Here is an 18761-nt window from a genome sequence, read left to right as displayed (position 1 = left end):
TCTCTCTCTCTCTCTCTCTCTCTCTCTCTCTCTCTCTCTCTCTCTCTCTCTCTCTCTCACACACACACACACACACACACACACACACACACAAGCAAATCCTTGGTCTTCAGCAGGCTGTCATCTTGCTGCTCACCTGGGAGCTGTTAGCATTACTCAAGACTGTCCAGTGGCTTTGGCGACCACTTGGATTGCACATCTTAGGACCCATGACAGAGGCCTGCCTTTTTCTGCTTCCTTCCTTGGTGCTGATAACTGAGAAAATTGGGCTGAAGAAGTCTGAGATCTGCCTGTGATTTCAAAAATGATGTGAACAAAAATGATAGGCCAGGAACCATCCATAGAAAGGAACGGGCAAGCGCCTCATGCTATGTCTGAAAACGATTCCTCTTCTTTTGTGATCTCCAGAGATGGTTCTAAGGAGGCTTGAAATATGCTGCGTAGGATAGTCCTGATGCCTCAGGGGTGTTCTTTGACGTATGTTTGTGGAGTGCAGCGTCTGGGAGTGCCTGATTACCTGGGACTGGAGGCTGTACTCACTGATGTTCTGAGAAGGCCAGCCAGTTACTTGGGATCTGCAGGTAGCCCTCTCCTCCTGTAGGTGCAAAGCCCCTTTGGGGTGGGTCAGAACCTAAGAGGATTGTGCTAGGGGGAGGCTAATGCGTGGGACAAAAAAGGAGGCTGAGCCTGTGGCAGGCACTACAGAGTCCTGAGGACACCGAAAAGCCTGTTGTCTTAGAAAGACATGGTAAGGTCTTTCGTTGATGAGGGAGCAGTGTGGGGTACAGGGAGAGAACAGGCCCTTGGCCCAGACCTACCCTCCAGTATGGGGATGCTTGGCCTAAGTTGGGGTTCCCCTTCATGAAAGGGAATGTGTCCGGGTCTTTTATAAATTGCGAAATGAATGCTGTGGGCCGGTGTGGGGAGCAATATTTGAATTCCATTCACGATCCCCTGCAGGAAGTGTTTGGATGTGAAAATCCCAGGAAAACTGTCAATCAAACCCTGTCTGCTGAGGTCATCTGCTGATTGTATTAATATGGGAGAGTTAAAAACAATCCTGGTTTGAGAACATTGAGAAGGTCACTAGGATTGCTCTGTGACAGTTTCATAAAAGGGGGAGTCGGGGTGGTGAGGAGGTAGGAGAAATCATATCCTGAGGCAAGACAGAGGCAGCCCTGCTGGGCTACTCCCAAGGCTAAGAAACACCAGACCCCTTTGTCTCATCTGCACCTCCAACTCTTCCCATGCTCAACCTCAGCATCTTCTAGTAGGGACACTTCCAACTCCCCCAATGCTGAGGAGAGTCCTTACCTCAGCACTTTCTAGTAGGGACCCCTCCAACTCTCTCCATGCTGGAGGGGAGTCCTGACCTCATCACCCTCTAGTAGGGACCCCTCCAACTCTCCCCATGCTGTAGGAGAGTCCTGACCTCAGCACTCTCTAGTAGGGGATCTATTTAACTCCAGGACTTGCCCCCCCCCATAGGCCCCAGCAGATCCATTATGTAACCTGTCTTTTCCGAAGTATAGAACGAAGAAAAGCAGCTGAGGGAGCCACAGCCCAGGAGAGAGACAGGAGAAGCAGGGTAATTAGGGGTTTTAGTCTCTGAATACTGGATGTTTTTGAAACACTTCCAAATTCCCTTTATAGGAAAGGAATGAAATGTCCACAAGGAGGAGGGACCCCCCCTTCCCACGCACACTTCTTTTGTCCTGAGCTCAGCACCTGGGATTTTATGGCGTGTGGTTAAAAAAAAATGCTGTGGTCTGAATACATTCAGAAAATTTGCCTGACAGGGGTGTTAGAGCTGAAAATGGGGCAAAACAAAAGAAAATGGAGAAAACAGAACTTCTGCACACAGATCAGAATCATAATTTACCAAGACGTATCATTCTGTTGTTTTCTGAAGCGTGAAAGCTAATTTAGAAGGGCAGAGAGGCGCACTGGGGTTGGCAGGAGAGCCAGGTCCTGGGGCCTTTACCGTCCCCTTGTTCACAGTCCCCTGCAGAACGGGGTGTGGTCATCTGAAGCTCTCAGGCCAGGGCCACATCCCCATATTAGTGACAACATCCACCAGCGAGATACCAAGAAATGCATTTTTAGTGACAGACACTAATCCCAGAGAGGCAGAATTTAAAGTTCTATTTTAGATATAAAAATTAGAGCATTTATCAGGAATGTTTACTTGTGGCTGCATGGGGTTTTGATGCATGTTGATGTTTCCCGTGTCCTTTTCTGGTGTCCTTCCTTTGGGTCACGTTTGTAAAAGTGAACAGAGGCTCTCCCCTCTGCGCCGAGCTCACCAGCTGCTGATTGAGGCAGGTGCTATCAGACACCCGCAGGGATGCCCAGCAGAAGGGGCTTGAGGGGCAAGGGAGTCAGGGAGAAGCTTTGGTTCAGGCCTACAGCATGGAGTGCAGTCATGGGCCAGTGGGACCAGTGGTACTTGGAAAGAGGTACTGACCAGAGGCTGAGGAAGGCACAGACTGGTACATAGAGGCAGACAGGACGAAAGATGGCTGTGGACAGGTGGACTTTGGTTTCTCCTTTAATTCTTCCCATGATGCAGTAACGGAGCAGCCAGTGACTCTGGGCACCACCCCGATGATGGAGGAAGGGCTGGAGGCAGCTGTTTCTCCGGGGCCACACGGTTGGTGTGGTTGCTGCCTCACCGTGGGTGTCCACTGCTCTGTAAGTACCACACAGCCCAAACACACCTGCTCTGCTCATCCCGAATCACCCAGTCCTGCAAGTCCAGTCTCATGTCAGCTTCTCAGCCTGCTGTGCTTTTGCAAGTGTGGGATTGTATCACGCAAGCCTTTGACAGGCATCACTACTACCACTGAACTGACCCAAGGACTGGGAACTGTTGGGCCAGATGTTTGTTTTTCAGACGGAGACCAGCAGCCACTTGGTAAGAAGTTAGTTGCAAGGTTCTTGCCCTTTTGACTCTTGCTTTTAAGTCCAGGAGGAAGTCTGAGCTCTGAGAATAAACCCTACTTCACAGGACAGGGGTGGGGTGTACACGCCCAGGTCTCCGTGTGTGACTTTGCACTCTTCTCTAGTTAATTCTGAGGTTACAGATTTCTCATCTCACACACCATTTGCTTTGTGGGAGTCTGTGCTTGAGCCAAGATGCACTGATTATTTTTTGAATAAGTGCTTCCCCCCCCTTTTTTATTAACCTGTTTGCATAGAGCTGAGGGCACAACAGCTCTTGGGGTCGGCCAGCTGGCTTCATCTGTTTTGTTACAGTCTCCCCGTGTTCTCACCTGGCCTCACATCGCTGTGAGCGGCACTGTCCTCCCAGCTAGTGATGTCCTTGACACGCTGGTAGCAGACAGCCACAGACAGCCATGGTTCCAGTGTGTTGTAGCAGCACCTGGCAGACACCAGGGTTCTTGGAGAGCATACCCTTGTCAGAACATTGGCGCTCACCTCCTCAGCTTCAGCTATGGAGACTTGGAGAGAAGTTAATGAAAACAAAAACAAACAAACAGAAAGCAAAATTCATGGTCTACCAGGAACTTTTCAGTTGTTTGACTAATAACCATGGAGTGAGGTTCCCCTTCTGATATAGACAGTATTTCTGTGTTTGGTGTCTTGGGTCTATAAATAAATCCTTGGTTGACCTACTTTACAGACATTGGAAATGTAGATTCCAGGTTTGAGTCAAAGTTCCAGAAATTGGGTCTGGTGGGCCCAGTGTTCTGGGGTTCCTGTGTTTGCTTTGATGCACTTGAGGGTGAGGGGGCTCTCTGTATGGGCTTGTTCTCACCCTGCTAGTCTTAAGAATTCTGGCATCATTCAGGGATGGCTGGGGCTTCTGACACCGGACCAAAGTTCCTATTGCTGGCTGAAATCTTTGCAGACCTAGGGAAAGGAGAAAGCCATGACAGGATGGGGGAGGTGGTCGCGGCAGGGATTTTTAAACTCCGGTGGCATCAAAGAAGCATTTTGCATGGAAGATCCCATTAATCCTCCAGCATTTCCTGCTGCAATTTTCTCTATGCTGAAGGGAAGCAAACAAGCCCAGAATTGTAAAGCATTTGGCCTGGGGACACACAGCCAGGAAGAGATGGATGCAGTCCAGACGTGGGCTGTGTTAGTACTTCTCGGTTTTGGAGCCTCATTTTTTTTAAATACTTTCCTCCACATTTCTCTTTACATCAGAGTGTACCTACCTGTCCATCTCATGACCCATGCAGTCACATGGAGCCACATCCAAGGACATCTCTGTTCACATGAGTGAGTAACTCACAAAACAGCCTCTTCCAGAGCCCGTAATGGGCCTCTGCTTTTGACTTGTGTGCGTATTCATAAAGATCTACACCCACTCTGGGGAGTTCTGTGGTCTGCTGTTGGGTGTCATATCATTGTGACAGAGAAGGCAAGAGACACTGTCCTTTCTGGGTTCGTCCTCAAGTGCATCATCCTCAGTCAAGTGGGAATTCAACTGATGAAGATGATGATGATGAAGAAGAAGATGGTGATGATGGCAATGGCAATAGCGACAGGAAGGACAACGGTTGAGTCTCATGCTGTGGCTAGTGGGGGAATGTTAATAATTTAAAGATAATTGAGAAATGAGAGGTTAAAATAAATCTGGGTGGTAACTCCTCTTCTGCTGTTCTTTTCACCCAACCCTTTAGCTTGATCATCCCTAGCCTCAGGCCTCGTCTCCATCCCTTGTTTACCTGTCCGATGAGGACAGCAAGGAGTGCATGTATTTAAGTGCAAGGGGGGAAGTTGAAGCCAAGGGCGTGTTCCAGCCTGTTTTTCTTTGTCCCTGCTCTGTTGCTTAATGTTCATTATCTCTTTACTGCTATTGTAGTTGCAGGAGGAAAACTTGATCTAAGTGAACATCAAAGCCAGATGGAGCTGTGCAAGCATGAGGCCAAGTGCCCCAAGCTCCACCCTCAGTCACTCCTGGAAACTGATTGATAGGGGATATATGCACCTCCATGCTCAATGGAGAGAGGGCCAATTGGAGCTTCTGCTGTGTCTAGATATGTCTCCTTCTGTGACTTTTTTAGAGTAGGCTCTGCCCGAGGCCTCTGATTCTCTTCCTTCGGTACTACAGAGTGGCTACACTCCACCTGGAGTGTTGTGAGTGGTCAATAGATGAGGATTTTGGTGGGGCCTTGGTATAGGACCAGCCAGCGCCTACCAGGCGGCCCTCCACGGTCCTCCAGCAGTGAACGGTAGCATGACCTTTCATTTTATCATGTACTTGGCTACCACTTAGTTTTAAAATGATGTTAAAATTTAAATATTCTAAACATGGACTCTTGCACTTGTGATGCAGGTGCCTTGTACCCCCAGGTGCATGCAGCTTCTCGCATTTTAGAGGTCTCCAGTGGCCACACTTGATGGCCTCTAGCCACACCTGGTAAGGGCTGGTCTCCGGGGGACGGGGTCATGCATGCTACATCCAGCTCCACCTTGGAGAACCATCTGGAAGACACTGTCCATTGGGTTGCATGCTCTTCCTGTCAAGAAGAAAGAGGTCCCACTGAAGTATTTCAGGAGGTTCTCCCCAAGCAAGGGTTAACCAGACTCTTCTTTTGCTTATCGTTGAAAATAAAACAATATTTAAAAGTATTCAGATCAGGGAGGCCATCTGGTGGGGGAGCTCACAGCTGCTCCCCTTTCAATTGTGCCGCCTCTAATTTATTCATTCCAGGGCTCGGCTGTACATTTGCGAGTTCATTATTCGCATTCTGTGCTCAGTGTGTGAGTTCTGTTCTATGAGAGATCCGTGAAGGACATCTGGGCTGGCCACTTCCTGCTACTCAGGATCAGAGTGGACAAGGAGGATCTAGGGATGCAAAGGTGGACAGAGTCATCCTTTTCCTTAGGGAGCTCTCTCTCTCTCTCTCTCTCTCTCTCTCTCTCTCTCTCTCTCTCTCTCTCCCTCTCCCTCCCTGGGCACATCATCTTTCATTCATACCCCCCCCCCCCGTGCTGTATTGGGGGAAATGGTTGGAAGGTGACTACAAGCCACTGCTGAACTACTTTGTACTCCAGCTACATGAGAGCCCAAATCACCCTTGTCTGCACTGTGTCACTGTCCCCAGTTGGGGACTGCACGTGCTGGGAACCTCACAGACAGGCAAGAGGAGTATTAACTGGCTCTCAAACACCTGAATTCCTGAGAATGTTGGGCCTGTTCGGCAACGTGACGCTTTCCATTTTGTTTTTCAGAAGAGGATGAGGGTCTCCGTGATGAGGGAGTTTGTCTGCGGACACATGACTATTGAAACGTTGTGGTCGGTGCCCAGTGCAGATTCTTGGGTCCTTAGCCGCCTCGTCTTTAGGCCCATGTTCTCTCCTGTCTCTGCAAGTCACACCAAGCAGGAAGTATATGGCATGGAAGTCATAGTGGAGCCACCTGGACAGTGGGGATAGTGGTTATGCCTCTTGCCTCTAATATTATCAGAACATCGAAACCTGAGCATCCACATCAACCCGAGGTTGGTGTATTGAAACAGGTCGGTGTTCGCTGGGGTTGGTCTTGTCACCAAGCTGCAGAAACCCTGTTCTAGAGCATCCCTAGGAACTCATTGGAGCATCCTAGAGTTTTCTCCTGTCACTAAGGTGGGAGTATTTACTGAGTACCCACCCAATGGGAGGCGCATGCTCTTCGGAGGTGAGCATCGCTGGCCCTGCGCTTCTGTGTAGCTCACAGTCTAGCCTGGCTGCCTTGCCTTAGTGGTCTCAAATCCAGACTAGCCAATCAGGTGTTGGCTGACATGCCACCCTGCCAGCCTCTGTTGGTGGCAGCTTCATCGAGTGGTAAAGGTCAAAGGTCTCAGACTTTCCAGTCAAACAGATCCGTGGTTTTCTAATCACGGTCTGTTTCTCCACTCTTGGGCAACCTATAGTAACCAAGCTTCATGCATTGCTTCAGAGCCTGCTCACCAAAATAGCTTTAGGGAACATAGCCATTGGCTAGCTGTGTGGCTCTGGGTATGTGTTTAACCCTACTGTGCCTCAGTTTTCCACATAGACTTTGAGGATCTGCATGCTGGCCTTGGAGAGTTAAGAATGGTTGGAGCCGGGTGGTGGAGGCACACGCCTTTAATCCCAACACTCGGGAGGCAGAGACAGATGGATCTCTGAGTTTGAGGTCAGCCTGGTCTACAGGAGCTAGTTCCAGGACAGGCTCCAAAGCTACAGAGAAACCCTGTCTCAACCACCCCTTCCTCCGCCAAATAAAGAATGGTTGTAGTTCCCTTCCACACACGACTGACCCTGTATCAGTATTTGTTTCTGGGCTCCTTGGGAACCCCGAATCTACATGCTCCCCTGGGAGTTGTGTCCAAAGGCCACAGTCCCTATGTTCCCCAGAGCTATTTTGGTGAGCAGGCTCCAAAGCGAAGCACAAAGCTGGGGTTCTGTAGGTTGCGTCTGAGTGGAATGCTGCAGACAGTTTACTGGCCCGGCTTGAGTGGGAAGATCTAGTGCCCCGATGATTTGAATTACCACTCGAAATAATAGAATGAGTGCTCGAAAATCATCGCCCTCTTGACACGCTGGGCTCAGAAACAGAAAATTGCCTGCTATGTCACACAGACCTTTAGAGTTCTTTCTGCACGTGGAGATCACTCGGTGGCACCTGCCGTATGTGCATATTGGAACCCCCTTGCCTACTATGCCTTTGTGAAGCAAACCTGATTTGTCACGACTATTGACGAGACGGGGCATCTGGCTGCCTTTGGCTTGGTCAGAGCTGGAGCAGATGGACGGACCCACCCACCCACCTGTCCCTGCTGTCAGGGACTGTAGCTCTAGGCATTGTCACTGTTGTTAGCGTGTCTCCAGCCCCTAAGCCAAGGTGTGTCTTTTGCAGTTTGCCTGGCACTAGGTGGGGGTTGGGGCTATTCCTGTAATGGGGCTGACCGTTCTAGCAGGCAGGTGATCATGTTTTTGGAGTCCCTGGAGTCTGCTCTAGCGTTATCTGGATACTCCTGAGCTCTGGACTGTGTGGGCCCCACGTTCATAGCCCCAGCAAGTTCAGGCTTTGAGCATGGTGCAAGTAGTTGATACCCCGTGATGGACAAATGGGGCTGGGGTGGGAAGGGTGGTCTGCTCCTGGGAGAAAATGCATGGTGAAGCTTTAAGAATGGTTCTGTGGAAACCAATAAAGCGAGACCTGTGCTGACTTTTAACATTTGCTCAAAACTAGTGACTGAGCAGTCGCAAAAGGCAGAAGTGATGATGGCAGGTTTTTGTTAAAGAGAAATCAATTTCAGGTCCTGTGTCTGAAAGTGCTAAAGCTCAAAGGGGAATCCCCAGTCCATGGTTCTCATATGGGAAAGATAAGGGCCAGAGAGAGGCCACAGTTCGTAATGATGACTCCCAGTATTTGAGTCCGGTTTGAGAGATGGAGGGAGTTTTGCTCAGGACCCTCGCTTCCCAGCAGCTCCCTGCCATTCTGGGAGGGTACCTATTTTAGACTTTCAAGTTTCGAAACACAGCCCTCCTTCGAAACACACAAGGAAGCTCCTTCTGGGTACTCAGCCCTGAGAGCATTCCTACATCATGGTCTGTCTCACGGAACCTGGCCTGTCACCTGCAGGAGTGAGAAGGGACTTGTATCGGTGGATTCCTGGACCTGTCTGCTTTGCAAGGTCATTTTTGTGTTTCTGTGGGCTCAGATGTGCTGGTGCACCCAGCCCTGCCTCTTTCTCCTCCTTCAGCCAGCACCTGGCCCAGGCTTCTTGACTTCCTGTGGCTCCTTCTCTGTACAGGACCCGTGGACCCAGACCCCGAGCCAACAAGGCATTCGGAGAAAGTTTGACAACGTCTTACTTCATCTCCTCTTTTGGTAGTGCCTTCCTCCCCTCTCTTTGCAGAGCCCCTGTGAGACAGAGAAGCTGATCTTTAGGCAGACTCTTGAAGGGACCAGGAAAGAGAGGAGCGATGGGTCTGGATGAGCTGCTGACCACTTGAGACTAAGCTAGATAGTAGCCTGAAATCAGGGTGGCCCTCTGTGGAGGTTCATAAAATGAAGGTGGGGTTCCAGGCCCTTGATTCTCTTGCAGTGTTTGTCTCTTATGAGCTACGTGTTCTTGGGAAGCGAAAAACCATGCTACACCTGTTCCCTTGATAGAAGACAAGGCTGGATGAGCAGGTGCCTATAGGCTTGTACTGCCTGGCCGATAACTCTGGAGTGCGTGGGTTCACTTACACTCTGAGCATACCCACTATTGTCTTCAAGATATGCTGGAGATTTCCCATTGCAAATGACCCTTCAGGAGAAGTTCTAGGTGTCCCCTGTGGGTTTCTCTCTGTTGCAGCAATCTTCCTAGTTTCCTCCAAACATTTAGGGGCAGGCATGATTCTGGAAACTGGGCTGCCATCTGCCTCTTCTTGGAATTTGTGACCTCACATTGGATGCGGATGGTGAAGTTGGACATGTAGGAATAGAATTATAAGTGTGTTGAAAGGAGGTAGCCCTGGAGTGAGGGGCTTGAGGCTTTATCCAGTGACGCAGACTGTGTTTTACTTACGGAAGTTTGCCGTGTGCCAACTGTAGATTAAGCAAAAACCCCTGTGGTGTGATACGCACTTGGGGCCAGTCAGGAAGAGCCTGATGACCGCGGTCAGGGAATACTTGCAGACGAAGCACTGATAAGAGGCTCCAGGCACCAGGAAAGATGAAATTTGGCAAAGAACCTATCAGGGTCAGATTACGGCAAGGGCTTGCTAGGGGAAGGGGACACAGTGATAAATGGCAATAACCTCAAATAGGCTAGATGGAAGGGCTGTACATCCTGTTGGGGAGTGGGGTCAGTTGTCCAGATAACTGAAACAAAATAGCCATGTCTGTCATAAGCACAGATTTGTCAGAAGCTAGTTTGGTGTGTGGGGGCAGTTGTGGCCTAACATGGGGAGAGCTTCCTTCTGGTTTCCAACGTTGTTGTGGCATTACCTCCTTCTGGTGCTGGGGGAAGAGAGGCTTTCAGAGCAAGGGTCGACTCCATGATTAGCAGCATCCCTGTGGGCTGCTTTGGCTGTGTTGTGTTCTCCTAAGCTTTAATCAGACGTTGGCTCTGTGCAGCTCGTAACACACAGTTGTTGGAGCTGATCTTTGTAGCCCTGACGGCTCATGACTTGTAACACCATATTGGTTAGCTTTTACTATGTAATGAGAAACTTAGAACATGGTTTCTGGATGGGTGGCTGGATTAGTTGGGTTCCCGCCCATCTGTGTTGTCCTGGGCTCTGTTTTGTGTGTTTGCCATCCTTCTATTGACTCAGCCATGTTCTTCTGACATGACAGCAAAGAAGCCAGTGGGTTGAATAGGCACACCTTGTGCCTTTCAGCGGGGCTTAAGACGGGCATGTGGTCTCTTCTACCTCATTCTGTTGGCTAAAGCAGGTCACCTGACTCAAGTTGAAGGGTAAGGAAATAGTCTATTCCTTTACTGTAAAGTGCGAAGTCAGTCATGTGACTTGAGTGTGACTACAGGGAGGAATAATGAATAGGGCCAAGTAATACGATGTGTCCTAAGTAATATTTATGAATAATAATTAGCATCAATGCTACTGTGGGCCAGCATTATGTATATGCGATGTTCACTGACGTCTATTGTTTATGATGGGTCACCCTCATAAGTATGCTACAAACGTTAGTTCACTTGATGCTCATGGCAGTGGTAGTCTATAGGTCCTTTGATTGGAGAGAGGTTTAATGTCCTGTCAAGCCGGGCGGTGGTGGCGCACGCCTTTAATCCCAGCACTTGGAAGGCAGAGGCAGGTGGATCTCTGTGAGTTCGAGACCAGCCTGGTCTACAAGAGCTAGTTCCAGGACAGGCTCCAAAACCACAGAGAAACTCTGTCTCGAAAAACCAAAAAAAAAAAAAAAAAAAAAAAAAAAAAAAAAAAAAAAAAATAAAAAAAAAAAAAAAAAAAAAAAAAAAAAAAAAAAAAAAAAAGTCCTGTCAAGGTCAAACCCAAGCAATTTGGCCCCAACATTCAGGCTCTTAACTCCAAATCTGTGGGTGATCTATGTCTGACCATTTGCCATTTGAAAACGCAGAGGCCCAGGTAAGTCACTTGTCTGAGGTCCCTTGGTAGACCAGAGCTTGGAATCTTTATTCACCAGATCATGATGTGTTTTCTACAATGCTAGAGGATGCTGGACGTCAAGGCGAGGAGCGAATCTGTTCTGTTAATTGACTGTAAAACTTTAGGTGTAAGATTGACACCGGAGCCTGAGAGATGGCTTAATTGGTCAAGCACTTACTGTCCAAGATAAGGGCCCGTGCTTACACACATAGCATGCATGTGGAGGCTCCCTGGGCCTTGTATGCCAGCCAGTCTAGCTAAATTGGTGGGCTCCAGGGTGAGGGAGAGACGCCATCTCAGGAAATAATAAGGAGAGCAATTGATGGTGACATCTGTTGCCGACACACACACACAGACACACAGACACACACACACACACACACACAGAGAGAGAGAGAGAGAGAGAGAGAGAGAGAGAGAGAGAGAGAGAGACTTTATTGTTTGTACAGAACTCTATCAGCCTTCCTTTTGGTCTAGCCAGTCTCTTCATATCTTTGAGCTGACTCGAAAAAAATTCCTTCCTCCACTTACTAATAATCCTTGACAGAAAGAGTGTTTTCATATACAAAGCCCAAAGAGAGATGTCAGCATTTAGACATACTAACCGGAAGAAGGCCTTGTGTTTTAGGAAAAGGTTAATTAAGACCCCTCGAAAAATTTCCCCTTAAAACATAAATGTAAAATCATGTAATTAGCTATTTTCCCCTCTCTCCCCCCAGAGGGCAGACATGAATGTGTTGGCTAAATGAAGCTATTTATTGAGGTCCATCCAGATCTCCTTTGAAGTTTCATACATCTTTCTTCTGCTCTATCAGCTTCTAGCTACAATAATTTAATAAGTTTTTCCTGGGGTGAAATTGGATGCCCTTTATCGATCTTTCACCGAGGGGCATTCAATTACTTAATCTAAAGTGGTATTTCTGGGTCTCTCAATTACAATTTTGTTATAAATGGTCTGCTAATGATGCCTGGGGTACGTAGGTTAATAGGGGGCATCCAAGCAAAGGCCGGGTAATTGAATGCTTTCTATTTGGGGACCAGTTATCTGATCTCACGGTAGCCCTGGGTTCCCACACTTTTGGTCTGCATCCACGGGGCACAGCGTGGAGCTCTGCCTGGGAGGCGACAGAGCTGTAATGTATCCCTGAGTACCCTGGTTTACTACATGAATGAAAGCACCGAGAGCCCTGTCTAACCTGAGACAGTTGGCACCGAGCACCGGCATTCCAGCCAGGCGAAGTGCGGGCGGAATGTCTTACCTGTTTCTGAAGGAAGAAGGCCTGAGTGTTAAGTTTCTGAGTGGCTGTTCCCTGGGATCACCTGTGGTGTATGGGAAACGCCAGTGAAGGGAAGTGATAGCAATCTGTTCTCCTTCTCGTACAGGCACGTGAATTGGATTCTTCCCACCATTGAGCTGTGTTATTTAATAGCCACACAGCTCATGGAGAGCCTTGGGGAAGAATATGCAGCATGCCTCTCTTTATGCACTTGTACCAATATCACCCCTGATTCTAGTCTTCAAGGCACATAGAATCCAATCCCTACTCCTCCCCCAGTGTGGTTGCTGCCTTCTCCAAGCCAGCACGAGTCCCCCAGGATCTACTCACAGCTAGTTCTCAGGGGCTTCGATTTCCCCCAGAGTGTCCCCCCTGCCTTGCTTCCTCCATTTCTATAAAACCGGGCCTTTTCCTGTCTCCCAGGCTTCGCTCAGAGGCATCTCTGAAGTCACTGACTCTCTTCAGTGTGCATCAAATGCCTTCCTCTAAGACAGGCTCCACCTGGGGGAGACTGTGCCCTCAAGGGGACCTTTGCCTGTGTCTGGACCTGGTTTTTCTTGCCCTATCTCAGTACCTAGCAGCGGAGGCTAAGGATGCTGTTGAACGCCTTGCGTATCCTACAGTGTGGGGCAGCCTGTACTGGGAGGAATTATCCCGTCCAGGCCTTGCATCGTGGCACTGAACGGTGGTTTCTCATGGTTTCGCTCTTTGGGAAATTTGTGGCTCTTATTGGTTCCTGAGATTATCATGTGAACTGTGATTTCCTTTCCACACCCCTGGCCAAGATGGAGTAAAAGCCAGCTCAGGTGGAGAGAGACCTCTGTCAGGGTCCCCTCTGCACCTTTCCTGTCCACCCAGGGAATGGCTTGTCTAGAGGTAATAAAGGTTCACACCCTGCACTTTAGGGCACCAGTGATTCCATTACCTGGTCACAGAATGGGTCTTAATCAACCTTGTTGAGATGCAGTTCACAAATGGTAGAGTGTCTATATAATTTTGGTAAACCACAACAAGCAACAACAACAAAAACACGAAAAAAAAACCCAGTCCTTGTAAAAGTAAGACAGTTTCCTATCTTTTTCTTGAAGAAATGCTCACTGTCCCCTTCCTCCAGAAGTGTTACCAATTCCAGCCACTTCTTCAGTTTTGTGACACCATCCTGGAGTCTTGCCATTCACGGTCTGCACCCAATGCCTTGGAGTTCCCAACACCCACACTTGTGTCTGGACTGAACACAGTGGCAAAGGTTCCCAGGGTTTCCGGAGTGGTTTCAGTAAATCCCTGGAGGAATGCCTTGTTCTCCAGGAAGGGCCCCAGCAGGAGTTTATCAGGAGACTGTGGACTGGCCCAGCCAGTCAGGCACAGGGAAGAATACTCACGATGCCCGTCTTCGCCCGTCTCTGTGTGCACCTCAATCCTGAAGCCCTCAGGTCCCTGTGGTTTTGAGTTTGGGCAGAGGTCTCAGGTCATCAGGGAGATTTATTACATCATCTATCACCAGGTATTCGGTCTTCATTTCGACTTCATCCTACCTGAAAATTTAAGTTTCGAACCGAGGCTTGGGCTTTTTGAAGACCACTCCCCATCCTGAAGCTCCTAGTGCCGTTAGCTGTGTGCTGAGGGGGAGGGGGTTGAGGCCAAATACCAATGCTACATGTCTGTGCACATGTACCTACATGCTACATCTTATACTGACTTCTGGTCCCCACCCTAGGATGTACCCAGCACACAGTCGGCTTTCAGAAAGTGTGTACTGAATTAGCGAATGAATGAAATTAGAACACACTGTGTTACGGTGTTTTGGGGAGTGATCTCCCTGGTCCTTCAATGAGTAGGAAACCAGTCTTGGAATGGTTTGCCTGGCTGGAGGTACGGCTGCTAGGAAGAGGCACACTAGGCTTGTTGGAGCCTGTCCTGTGTCCCATCCACCCGCATTAACTTTATCAGCTTTCCCCATTCCTAAGCTTTATTTACTTAGCTCTTGGTTAGAAATGTTCTGCCCATTCTGTTGGATCCTAATGATGCACATTCTTGTTCTGTGGCTTCAAAGTCCATGTTTGGTTTTCTTTCTTTTAAGCCAGCAGTAAGATAGAAGGGTGTGAACATCCTCCCACTGAGTCCCTGCTTGGAGCCTCATTTTAAACCCTGCCTTGGCCCTGTCTTTGACAAGTGAAAAAAATGTTTTCTTGGCTTCGGGGATGGAGTTCCCAAGAAGGGATCTTGCCCTTTTGTTTCTTTATTTAGAAGAATTGTTTGTACCAAGCAATGGGTCAGGGGTGACAGAGCAAGGCTGGAAGCAGAGGTTCCCAGTATGCTCTGCTAGCTGCCCTAAGGGAGGAGAGGGACCTAGCTTGGTCCCAGGGCATCTCCTCCCACGCTCCTCAAGTATGTTCCTCTGGCTGTCCCAGGCTCTGCCTGACTCTAGTCCCTTAGACTAGCACATCTCAGTATGACCTCCTGGTTATAGTGATAATTCCTTGACCAATGTGGCAAGTGTGTGTGTGTGTGTGTGTGTGTGTGTGTGTGTGTGTGTGTGTGAATTTGGGGCACATGACATGATATGTATGTGGTCAGATGACCTCACAAGTCATTCTTTGTCTCCCACGTTGTTCGAGGCAGTCTTTCTTGTTCACGGACACATATACCAGGCTAGTTGGCCTCCTAACTTCTGGCAATTCTCTTGCCTCTGTCTCCCGTCTCCCACAAAACAGAGTGCAGGTTGAGGTGTCTGGCTTTGACATGGACCCTGGGGATCTGAACTCAGGTTGTCATGCTCCCATAGCAAGTGAGTTCTCCTTGGAGGCATCCCCCAGGCCCACACAATGCAACTTTTGTTTATTATATTCCTGGCTGTGGACTCACAAAGGCTCATTTTCATATTAAGGTTCACAGAGTGCTGCTGTGGTGAGCTGTATAGAATCTGTCCAGCTCTCCGCTCCTCTAAATACTTACACACGAATGCTGGCAGCATGCAGGGCACTCTGTGGGTGGAGGAAACACCACTTGGTGCCAACATATTTCAAGAAAACATGGGCTTTGGATCCAAGTGCCGCAAAGGTTTCTACTGTAGGGTGGTGGCTGTTCAGATCTCTAGCCAATATGTAGAGTCTGTAATGAAGGCTTGGTTAATGCTGCTTCTCTGAGAACAGAGGATTGCTTGGGGGTGTATACAAGTACAATGGGGTGCGAGCTCATCACCCCTGGGTAATTAAGGAGAAAGAATGTGACTCAGGTCTCCCATCTGGGACTGCGTATCACTTGCTTTTAGAACTCACTGGCAATTAAAGATGGCAGTGTGGCCAATGATGACGCAGTTATCATGTTGTGAGTTTCCTGGGTCCCTGAGCACATGTCAGGCCTATACAAACGCTTGACACACATTAATTAATGTCACATCTTTAAAAAGTTACAAAGGCCGGGTGTTGGTGGCGCACACCTTTAATAACAGCGCTCGGGAGGCAGAGGCAGACGGATCTCTGCGAGTTTGAGACCAGCCTGGTTTATAAGAGCTAGCTGCAGGACAGGCTCCAAAGGTACAGAGAAACCCTGTCTCGAGAAACCAAAATAAATAAATAAAAAAGATACAAGGAAACACTGTTATTATTCTCATCTTACTGCTGAAGACATGAGAACTCAGAGAGGTTGTCTCCCAGCCAGTTTTGGGGGTGGCGGTGTTGATGGCGGCTAGAAATCAAGTAAGGCTCTTTCCTTAGTTCATCTGTTGCTCCTTTAATGACATCTGCAAAGAAGTGTCATTTGGGGAAAAAATACGCTTTACCGCCATGGCATTACGTTAATGGATTTTTAAGAATCGCATCTTCCCCGGATGATGAAAATAAAAAATGCCTTCGGGGTCCGAAGTGTTACATGGCTCGGGGGAATCCTGTACATTGGATTTAATTGCTTAATAACTTGAAGTCAGAATTTTTTTTAAATGTGATACACTTGACTGAAGAAGACGATCATTTCATTGTTGCTGAATTTTCATTAACTTTTGCTTCTTAAGCTGTGGTGGAGAGACGGAGAAGCTGTGAGGAGACAGGCTGCCTCCCTCCACTTTCCCTCGCTGTTCCCATCCCCTTCCTTACACGCCTCACATGTATCATTGAGGTAAAAATGGTGTTTTGATTCATGCCTCAAATTGGAATTCACTGATGGTCTTGGATCTCTCTCTCAATTTGTCGAAAGCTACAGTTAAGTGGGAAGAGAAACCTCAATTGAGAAAACTCCCTCATCAGATTGGCCTGTGGGCATGTTTTTAGGGCAGTTTCTTGCTTAAAGAATGACCTGTGTGGCCCAGCTCACTGTGGGTGGTGCCACCCTTGGTCTGTCAGTCCTGGGTTGTGTAAGAAAGCAGGCTGAGCAAGCCACAAGGAGCAAGCCAGGAAACAGTGTTTTTCTACGGCCTCTGCTTCAGTTCTTTCCCCCCAGGTTCCTGCCTTGAGTTCCTGCCTGGACTTCTTTCAGTGATGGACTGTGATGGAGAAGTATAAGATGAAATAATCTTCTCTACCCTAAGTTGCTTTTGGTCTTGGTGTTTCATTATAGCAGCAGAAGCCTAACTAATACTGTGCATGAACCCACTGTAGTTACACAAGCTTGAGATACTGCGATGTTATAGCTCAGATGTGTGAAGGGTGTATCAGCCATGCTAAGTGTGGTGTTTGGGGGTCACATTTGGTGACAGAGAATGAACCCTAAATCCAAGCACAAAGACCCTAAACATCTCCATTTACCTTGTATGATGTGTGACTTGCTTACGAGCAAGTAAGTATGGTTGAAATGGGCAGGTGGAAGAGGCAGCTAAACATCTGCCCTTCTCTGGGAAGCAACTCCTGTACTGTCATAGTTACCACACAGTGCAATACAACTTATGTTTTTTTTTTTTTTTTTTTTTTATGTTTAGGTCACCTGCCATTCATAAGAGTCTGCTCCCCACGACGAGCAAACATTCCGGAGGAATGCCAGTCTACCCATCAATGAGGATCCCATGATGTCTTCTAATCTCCAGTGTGGCTCCATGCTCTCCACGGATGCCACTCCCACTTTGTTTGGTGCCCTGGGAAAAACCTGAAACACAAGCAGAACTGCTTCCAAACCTACGGCTGCTTCAGTGTTGTGTGGCTGGTGCAGAACAGACGACTGGGATTTGCTTTTTTTTTTTGGTATTGACCTCCGTATTTGAACCAAAGAATGTGCCTCATTCTCTAGTGCGTTGGTGTCTGCTCTCTTTTGCATTTGTTTCTGTTGCTCGTGCCTTTTACCATCTTTGGTCATCACAGGATATCCTTACATTTTCCCAGCAAACTCCTTGAGGGCTGGTCCATGGCTCTCTAAGCAGGCTGTCCAAGGGCTCTACCATGAGGCACTGCATCAATTGCTGCATACACTTGTTTCCTGAGGACACACACAAGCAGCAAGCCGCCTGCCAAGGAGGCCCCCATCAGGGCCATCAAGTGTGCCCCGCTTGCAAAGGGGAAAACAAGATTCTGTTTCGCGTGGACAGTAGGCAGATGAACTTGCTTGCCGTTCTTGAAGTGAGGACTGAGGGCAGTGAGAACTGGGGTGGGTTTTTGCGCTTCAGGAAGGGGAAGCGATGTAGCTTGGTCTTTGGATTGATAATCATGACCTTGGTGATGGCTTCTTATCTCCTTTCCGGGGCTCACCAGGAGCTTCTGATTTCATCTCCTTTCCATTACGGGAGTTTCCCCAGCAACCCCAGCTTGATGGACAGTGAGAACCCCAGTGACATGAAAGAGCATCACTACCAACCTTCTATAAACAACATCTCCTATGTGAAGGACTACCCAAGCGTTAAGCTAATTATTGACAGCATCGCTGCCAGGATTGAGTTTACCACCAGGCAGCTCCCAGACTTACAAGATCTCAAGAGGCAGGAATTGCATGTGAGTAGTCTTGAGTCATTGTTGATGATTGGCTTTCGAAGAATGGTTGCTTCTTCCTTCTCTTCCACCATCTTAGGGGGCACAGGTGGAATAGGAAAGACATTTCCTAGGTGTCTACAGCACAGAAAATTAATTTGATAGCCTCTGGGATTAGATAGCGCTCTGTGATTATGCTGTGGCACGCCAAGGAGGGAATCTGCTGTCTCAAATGGCCGTACCAGAGATATTTAAGGCCATCTCTTTTCATCATTGCACATGGGTACTTCTTGCCTGGAATGGGGTCATTGTGGTTAAAGTCACTTTAACCCGCAGTTAGTATTTTTAAGAAAATGATTATTAAATTTTTTTCGTCACGTGCCTGTGTGTGCCTGTGTAGGTGTATGGGCATGTGAGGGCAGGTGCCCTGGAAGCCAGAGTGGAAGTCGAATGCCCTGGAGCTGGAGTTACAGGCGGTTGTGAGCTGCCCGATGCGGGCGGGGAGCTGGGAACTAAACTC

At 48.4% G+C, this 18761-nt stretch overlaps 1 protein-coding gene across 5 annotated transcripts in view; it reads left to right on the top strand.

Moving 5' to 3' along the window:
• Chst15 (carbohydrate sulfotransferase 15) overlaps positions 1-18761 on the top strand; it is an 83698-nt gene that overhangs the window by 29371 nt on the left and 35566 nt on the right. For 4 of the 5 annotated variants that reach the window (XM_050137321.1, XM_050137322.1, XM_050137324.1 and 1 more), the window contains exon 2: positions 17266-18265. In XM_050137321.1, the coding sequence (XP_049993278.1) occupies positions 17720-18265 (546 nt within the window). In that variant the 5' untranslated portion in view covers positions 17266-17719. Of the gene's footprint in view, positions 1-2572; positions 2695-17265; positions 18266-18761 lie in introns of all 5 variants that reach the window. The other variant, XM_050137323.1, reaches the window with a different exon arrangement.

This window comes from Alexandromys fortis, unplaced genomic scaffold, assembly GCF_014885135.2.
Source record: "Alexandromys fortis isolate MF-2015 unplaced genomic scaffold, M_Fortis_MF-2015_v1.1 scaffold_3, whole genome shotgun sequence".
Lineage (NCBI taxonomy): Eukaryota > Metazoa > Chordata > Mammalia > Rodentia > Cricetidae > Alexandromys > Alexandromys fortis.
Note: the sequence above shows the minus strand (reverse complement) of the source record. Positions and strands in the feature narration are given on the sequence as shown.